At 44.5% G+C, this 9093-nt stretch overlaps 1 protein-coding gene across 1 annotated transcript in view; it reads left to right on the forward strand.

Moving 5' to 3' along the window:
• Positions 1-1082, forward strand: part of LOC103189720 (F-actin-monooxygenase MICAL2) — a 37419-nt gene extending 36337 nt beyond the window's left edge. Inside the window, exon 25 of the mRNA XM_007910219.2 lies at positions 1002-1082. Within this exon, the coding sequence (XP_007908410.2) occupies positions 1002-1018 (17 nt within the window). The 3' untranslated portion in view covers positions 1019-1082. The remainder of the gene's footprint in view (positions 1-1001) is intronic.
• The last annotated feature ends 8011 nt before the right edge of the window (positions 1083-9093 follow it).

Here is a 9093-nt window from a genome sequence, read left to right on the forward strand (position 1 = left end):
TAAGTCTTGCTGGAGTTGTATAAGGCCTTGGTGAGACCACACGTAGAATATTGTGTGCAGTTTTGGTCTCCTTATTTAAGAAAGGACATACTCACCTTAGAGGGGGTGCATTGTAGATTCACTAGGTTGGTTCCTGGGATGAGAGGTTTGACCTATGAGGAGAGGTTGAGTAAACTGGACCTATATTCTCTAGAATATAGAAGAATTAAAGGTGATCGTACAGAAACCTACAAGACTCTTAAGGGTCTTGACAGGATTGGCAGGATGTCGTGCGACTGTTTTTCCTGGTGGGAGAATCTAAAACTAAGGATCGAGATTAAGGGTCAGCCTTTTCGAACCAAGTTGCGGATACATTTCTTCACTCAGAGGGTAATGAATTTGTGGAATTCTCTGCCTCAGAGGCTGTAGATGTTCAGTCATTGAACATATCCAAGACTGATCTTGATAGATTTATAAAGAATAGAGGGATTAAGGGATTATGGGGATAGGGCAGGTAAATGGAATTAGGTTGGAAGATCAGCCATGATCTTATTAAATGGCGGGGCAGGCTTGAGGGGCCAAGTGGCCTACTCCTGCTCCTACATCTTATGGTCTTATTAAGTTTTCATGCTGTCAATATCCCGGCCGCTTACCATATAAACTATTAAATGAGGATCATCATTGCTTTACTCGTTATTGCTACGGTCTTCTTCCACTCCTACACCCTCTGCTCCACCATCTCAGGCCTGTCTCCGTGTCCCTCATGCTTCCTGCCCTGACATCATAGTCGAGCTTTCAGCCACTATACCCCGAAACTCTTCCTCTATCCCTCCGCCTTCCTTCCCCATCTTCAGCTCGTGCTTGAAGACCTTCCTCTTCGACAGTGCCTACGGTCACCTCCCTCCCTGGCTCGGTGTCGTGCTCCACCACTGTCAAGCGCTCTGGGGTGCTACCCTGTGTGGGGGGGGGGGGGGGCTACGTAAATGCAAGTTGTTGTAACTCCAGGTCTCTCTCTCTCACAGGGGAACAGTCAATCTGATGCAGAGTTGGATGCAGTTGATTCAAAAGAAGAACGATCTGCTGAACGAGGAGTCTGAGCTGATGATAAAGTAAGGATAGACACCCCATCCCACTGAGAGCTCGTTCATTAACCCTTTCAACCCTTTGCCCTCTCTTTCAGATGAGACGTTAAACTGAGGTCCCGTCTGCCTGTGCAGTTGGATGGTAAAGATCTCAATGGCGCTATTTGAAAAGAGAAGGGAGTTGTTCTCTCTCTCTGTTTCCTGGCCAACAATCCCCCAAATAAAATCTGACTACCCATTGCATTGCTGTTTGTGGGGGGTTTGTGCGCAAACTGGCTGCCGGGTTTCCCCCACAAAATACACAGTTACTCCACTTTACGTATATCCTGTGAAGCGCTTTGAGACATTCCTCCAGGGTGATAAGTTGCTGTATCAAATGCAAGGATTATTATTCTTATTCACAGCTCAGGTCTGGGAGACAGTGAATCAGTGGAATATGCCAAACACTTGGCTTAACACAGCTGAAATATAGCAGAGAGTGAAACTGAGCCTTTGTGTAACAATTATAAATGAATGTGTGCAACAGAGAATTAGAATCGAGTCTGAACTGAGGGGGTGTCTCACAGTCTCCAAATTCCCTGCTCTCAACCCCCACCACACTCCATTCCCCACCCGCGCCCCACCACCACCAACACTAACACTGTATAAAATCTCAGTGACACTCAGCTGAGCAGCAGCTGTGTGTGTGTGTCGGTAGTGTGAGTGTATGTAAGTGTGTGTAAGAGGGTGTTAAACCTGCGGCAATAGTCTGGTGTGATCAGATAGATCTAACACTGTCCGTGTTGCCTTTGTCTCAGTGGCCGTGAGCTGGAGCTGGAGGATAGGAAGAGCAGACTGGAGCAGGAGCTGAGGAAGTACATGAACATGGACAGTAAGTGGCAGCTCTCGGCACATCTCACTACTTCCTGGCTCAGTGTTTACACTGTTCTGTTCTGTGGAACAAATGCCCAGCTGATGTTAGAGTCCGCCAACACTGTAGTCCTAGAGTCCTGTACCTTAGTGGTTAGAGCGATCGCCTTGTAAGCGAGAGGACCTTGGTTCGATTCCTGGGCAGGGTGAAACGTTGCAAGTTTTCTTACTCCACACAGCTCTGTTCACCCACCAGTAAGTAGGAACCCTGATGTTAGTCGATTGGCGATCCAGGGGTAATAATCCCTTAAAAAAATTGTTTGGTCACTCAATTCACGCCTCCTTGTGGGACACTGCTGTGCGCAATTGGCTGCCGAGTTTCTCCCACAAAATACACAGTCAATTCGCTGTGAAGCGCTTTGAGATGTCTCAAAGACGTGATGAAGCGCTGTATCAAATGAATGGACTATTATTATTATAAATACAAGTTATTGTTGTTTTGGAGCAAGGTAAAGCTTCCTGTACCTCTTGTTGCAGAATTGTTGAAGACAAATGAGGACCGGGTGAACGAGGACAAGCTTTACAATGAGATGATCAACGTGGTGAAGATGAGAGACGCTCTTGTGAGCTTCCTGGAGCAACAGAGGGTCCAACAGCAAGATCAAGGTGTGCTGCTGCTGCCAGGAGCCACCGCCAGAGACCTGACCAACAGCCCCAGCATCAGCTGGACCTGAGCCATACTCTTCCTTCCCCCTCGGCCCCTTCCCCCTCCAGGATGTCAACCCCTGTGGAGACTTATGTAAATTCAAAAACTTCCCCACGTTTTCATTTTGTTTTCATTGATGCAAGGACAAGAAGAGGGAGGACATGGGCTCAGGAGTGTCAACAATAAGTAATAACTCAACAAGCTTAGGGGGCCCTTCAGTCTTGAGAGAAGGCGATTCAGAGGGGAACCTGGTCAAAGTGGAACAATATTTCAAATGGGATTGGAAAAGTAAGCCCAGAAACGAGTTTAGGATGTGGTACAAGAAGAGGACATAGGTTTAGAGTTTAAAGCGCTATTTCAGAATAGACACCAGGAAGGTTTTGTTGTGCAGAGGGTAATCAACTAGGGGTCACCAGACAAGGTGGTTGTGGGCAGGACACTGGACTCGTTTAAACAGTGGCTAGGGTGGGGGAGGTGCGGGTGGGTGAAGGTAGGGTGGGTTCTGGAGGGACGAGATCAGTTGGGCCACAAGTCTTTCTTCATCCAGACCAGTCTTGATCTTGTGAAGTATTTCTTTACCCAGAGGTGGAAAGGGGGAAAAAACAGGCACTGGACTCATTCAAGAAACAGTTTGATCCTAAGTGGGAGGAAGGAAGAGGGTGTTCTGAAGGATGAGATCAAATAGATTCTTCACCTGACCTCAAATGATCTAATCTCCTGGGCCTATCTGTAATATTAGTAATAATAATCCTTGCGTTTGATATAGCACTTTATCGCGTCTTCGAGACGTCTCAAATCGCTTCAGAATATACTATAAAGTGAACTGATTGTATATTTTGCAGCTAATTAAATGACAGGAATACTATTTACCCTCACAGAAAAGCTTGCGGTTCACGAGGTGCTAAAGCCTCTGCCATAAAAATCGCTTCACAACACAAGCAGAAAGCCTTTTTAGCAATAAGCCAGCCCCAGCGAGGACAGCTCTCAATCTTTACCCAGTGTGTCTCAGGGAAGAGAGCTGAATCCTACATGGAGCAAGTTCGGACACTGTATTCTGCCAATCTCGTGGTCAACTGATGAAATACATTTCATGTTATTGTAGAGAAAAATTGTGCATTTCAGCCTTTTTCCTGGTGAATAAAGAGTTTGGTCGACAAACACTGCAGTCATTGCTTTCGTGGGCTAAGGAGCAAAATTGTAGCATTTAAGTAATTAGGGAAACACCATGGAATATGGCACAGATATGCAGAGTTAAAGATCACACACTGATTGCTAACAAGGGCCATAGATATTTGATGACTGCGCTTTCAGCCACTACACACCAACTCTTCCCCTATCCCCCTGCATTACCCCTTCTTTCCCCATCTTCACATAGTGCTTGAAGACCTTAATAATAATATTAATAATCCTTGCATTTGATATAGCACTTTTCATGTCTTCTCGACGTCTCAAAGCGCTTCACAGAATATACTGTAAAGTGAATTGTCCATATATTTGTGGGCGAAATGCGGCAGCCAATTGCGTACAGCAGTGTCCCACAGACAGTCGTGGATTGAAAAATGACCAATTTATCATTGTTTTGGAGGGATTATTATTCCTCTTCGACCATGCCTACAGTCACTTCCCCCCAGCTTGGCACTGTACTCCACCACTGTCAAGCGCTCTGAGTGCTGCCCTGTGTAAGGACGCCATATAAATGCAAGTCGAATTTGGGGAAATCAGGGACCAGAGACTCTAAATGACACGGTATCAGCCTGGGAGACCATTTTGTCAAGGACTTGCAGAAATTCTTGAGAAAAGAGAATTCTCTTTTGAGAAAATATACCATTAATGTGGAGGCTCATTTTTGCCGTTTTAACAAATAAGGAAAAAAAAACGAATGAGTGACTTTAAATTTAGTTTCACAAATCTGCACAATCTTTAGTTTTGAAATAAAATAATAATATTCCTTGCATTTGACATAGCACCTTATCACGTCTTCGAGACGTCACAAAGCGCGTTACAGAATAGACCGTATATTTTGTGGGCGAAACGCGGCAGCCAATTGCGCACAGCAATAATAATAATTATTTTTTGAAGGGATTATAACCCCTGGAAAAGCAATCCGCCAATCAACGAACAACCAGGTTACTACTTACTGTTGGGTAAACAGAGGCGTGTGGAGTAAGAAAACTTGCCCAACGTTTTGCCCTGCTCGAGAATCGAACCCTGGTCCCCTCACTTATGAGGCGAGTGCTCTAACCACTAAGCTACAGGACTCCACTTAAATGGGCTCACAGGCTGAGTGCAGGCAGAAGGAACAGGCCCTTGAGACAGAATTCAAGGATCTGTGCCCTGATCAGCTCCATCGGTGATCAATCCTGCAGCACATTGGTTGGGAGATGCTGGGATCACTCACTTGCTTCCTATAAACCACAATCCAATTTAGACCTCTCCTGGTTTAAATAACCCGAATGCTCAAGAATTGTTATATTGTTTTTATCCACAGAAACACGGACAGTCAAGAATTTGGACTTGAGCTGATGGTTGGGATTAGGGCGGGTGGGTGGGTGGAGGGTGACCGAAGGTGCAGTCGAAGAGGGTCTTGAGACGTGCCTTGAAGGAGGCGAGGGAGGGAGCGAGGCGAAGGGACTGGGGTGGAGTTCCAAAGGGTGGGGAGAGAGGTTGAAGGCTTGACCGCCGATGGTGGGGCGGGGCAGGTCGTGCAGGAGACATGGCGCGGGCCTTAGCCCGCTGAGCGGAGGGAGCGGACAGGTTGATATGGTGCAGGGTTCAGAGGTCATCGCCAGTGCGGATTTAGGGCGCTGCTCAGCTGGCCTGCCATTCCGCACATCCACAAACCAGCTAAAGACCCGAGTGATCTCAGTGATGAGGAGACTATTCTTTACCAAGTGACTTTCGCACAGCAAAGCAAATCCAGGTATCTCTCGTGTAAATAAATCAGTGATTAAAAAAGACTTGAATAATTTGCCATCAATCCAGGTCCCAAATGATGTGCGTGAACCAGAGTGGCGTCTGAATATCTGAACAAAAATAAATGCCACGACTTGTTTGGAGTCTCTGCCTCTGTCATTTGTGCCTACAGCTGCCTCTGAATATGAACCGGGTGTGCAAGGTATCCTAATGATCCAAGATACTAACTCACATGAAGGGCGCTATATAAATGTGCATTGTTGTGTTTACTGTGTATGGGACGGTGGGGGGGTTGGGAGGGTGGGGGGGTTGGGAGGGTCGGGGGGTTGGGGGCGGGTAGGTCACAATGCTAACACTTTGCACTCCGAAGGATTTTCTGGCCAAAAGGTGCAGTTCGACCAACATCTACAAGCTGTTGATTTGAAAGGCATCTGGTAGTCAGCCTGGTTTAAAGTACTCAGACTCAACAACAAACAAATTACATTTATATAGCGCCTTTCATGTCGGGACAGTTAAAAGATTTGGACCTGGGCAGGGACGGGAGGGTCGGGATCCGGAGGGGTGGAGGGTAGGGTATGAGGATGGCCAAAGGCGCAGTCAAAGAGGAGGATCTTGAGATGTGCCTTGAAGGAGGCGAGGGAGGGAGCTACGATCAGTCTTTACTCAGAGGATTAATTGATAAAACTCAGCAATGTCACCAGGCCCCAAATTCTAGCGAGACTCAGTCCATAAAGACAATTTTCAATTCACATTTAAGATCACGCAAAATTGTAGAAAATCCTTAAATTCAGTCTCGATTCGGAAGCCAGTTTTCCCGCAGTTCTTCAAGAAAAAATCTTTGCACTTGATAACACCCATCACGAGAAAACCTCTGAAAGTGAATTTGCAGTAACTCTTCCAAATTAACTTTAATTTTGAACAGAACAACTCACTTTGTTGGCTGGACTGAAGCAAGACTGAGGTGAACAGATATTTGTTAGGTTAGGGTATCAAGGGATATGGGGCAAAGGTGGGTAATTGGAGTTGAGGTACAGATCAGCCATGATCCTATAAAATGGCAGAACAGGCTTGAGGGACTGAATGGCCTACTCCTCTTCCTATAACCCCACAAAGAGGATGGAGGGTGAGATTGGCTCAGGGTAGTTTAGAGATAGACAACGCGTGCAACTGTTTGATCTTTGCTCCCATCCATGGATGTCTCTGCTGAGTTTAGTCAGTGGCAGACTCACGGATCAATTTGTCTACAATCAGCAGGAATTAAAACACAGAAGATCCTTTTGCAAGCTGCAGAATAAGTTATTGTGGCAACAGGAATGAATTGTGAACCGTAACAATGCGAGCAGCAAGGTACGAAGGAATGTCTCCTTCTACATCGTCCCTGAGACGACAACCATCTCTTTAAGACAGAAGCAAGTTAAACTGTGTCACTGTATTACATACAAACACACAGCAACCTCTCGAGTGATCGGGAAATAAAAACAATTAAAAGTATTCAATCTGGAATTTTCCTGCAATTTCGACAGCTTCGCACACTGATTGACAACCCATTATTCTTACTTAGTAAATTACCCTGGTTCATAAACCCTTTAATCCAAATGTTGCTGTCATACATTAGCTTCCGCGAGTGCCTATATACCGACATTCACCTTCATTTCTGAACAATTATATTTTGAAGTGCTTCAAGTTTACTTTGGTGTCAAAGATTTGTGTATAGATGAAAGTTGTTGTCAACTGTAGCAAAAGTGTTGTGTTTTGGCAGAGCAGGCCTGTTCGAGAATAAATGGCTTGAGCTCAATAACTTTACACTAGTTACCCCAGGTTTTACTGTTGGTGGTGCTGTGGGTTTCTGAGTGGGTCAGGGCTGGGCTGTGCTTCTGCCATGGGTTGGGGCTCAGAGGATGGATGAAATCAGACGAATACAGGGTGAATCAGAAGTCCTTACTCACAGGTCTGTGTGAGATGTACAAACTGCAGGCCATGTAGACATTTACATATCAACTCGGTGACAAAACTTTCAGGAACATGATGAAAGATATCTCTTGTAAAAGCTGCACACTCTAACAATATAGTCTTCTTTTAAAAAAACAATTAAAAACTATAAGGACGTCTGATTCACCCTGTATAAAATCTCACAACCAACAGCACTGACAGACAGAATAATAGTAATAATAATAATACTAGGGGGCAATTCACCTTTGAATCTGTCCATTTCCGGAGGGTGGGAAGGTTTAAGAAATGTAGTGCTTTGACATGAATGAATATAAATTGTATAAGGTATTTTTAAACAAGAACGTTTATCTAATGAGAGGGATGGCTTGGAGCAGCCAAAGAAAGAGCAAAAAAAAGATAATATTTAATAAGGAAAGATATATATATATAACAACTGTCACTTAGTGGAAGATTAAATGAGGTAGATTGTAGGAGTGACACAGTAAGTACTGTAAAACTCCTCAGGTGGAAACAAACCAAACTGAAAAAAGGTAATTGGTGACAATTTGTAAAAACATATTGAACAGAGGATAAAAGAGCTTAAGATAACCAGAATTATAATTTAGTAAAAGATATGCTGTGGCAAAAGGTGAAAAGGAAAGGGACTTATAGGAAGATTGATAAAGTTATAAAAAAAAATAATAATTTGGTCACTAAATCCATGACTGTTTGTAGGACACTGCTGTGCGCAATTGGCTGCCACATTTCGCCTACAAAATAAAGCCAATTCAATTTACGGTGTATTCCGTGAAGCGCATTGAGACGTTTCGAAGACATGATAAGGTGCTATATCAAATGCAAGTATTATTATAACAGAAGCAATACCCAGATTAGCCACTTTCTCCCGCAGTTTAACACATTGGCTGTTGGTTACTATACATGGGGGATTTCACTAGTTTATTTCATTGGTTACTTACTTGTGATTAACAGTAGTTTATATAATAATAATCCTTGCATTTAATATAGCGCCTTTTCACGTTGAGACGTCTCAAAGCATTTCACAGTATAACTGTAAAGTGTCCAATAAATGGTTGTGGATTGAATGACCAAGTCTTTTTTGAGGAATTATTGCCCCCGGAAAAGCGATCCACCAAACTAACAAGTAACTTACTGCTACGTAAACAGAGGCGTGTGGAGTAAGGAAACTTGCCTAAGGTTTTGATTCGCCCAGGAATCAAATCCAGGTCCTCTCACTTGTGTGTGTGTGTCTGAGTGTGCGTGTGTGTGTGTTAGTTTTTAATATCGGACTAACAGTGTGCCACAGCCCTGAGTGTTGGGAATCTGTGGTGATGGGGCGGGGGAATGTGTGGTATCGACGGGCTATAGTCTGATTCACATAAAGAGCAGAGGCTCAACCAACCCACAGACATTCATTACTCACAGGCAACGGTGGATCCTTAGCTTGCAATCCTCACCCAGGATTAGATACCTGGGAAGTGCAGGAATTTCCAGCTAAGTTACAGTTAGTTCAGCCTGGCAGCAATGCTGAGGGGTAAGATTTGTGCCTGGGATGGCCTTTGTGATTATGTAAATATTGCTGAGAAATTCTTGAAGCATTTCAGTGGTGTTGCTCTG

Source organism: Callorhinchus milii, unplaced genomic scaffold, assembly GCF_018977255.1.
Source record: "Callorhinchus milii isolate IMCB2004 unplaced genomic scaffold, IMCB_Cmil_1.0 Scaffold19, whole genome shotgun sequence".
NCBI lineage: Eukaryota > Metazoa > Chordata > Chondrichthyes > Chimaeriformes > Callorhinchidae > Callorhinchus > Callorhinchus milii.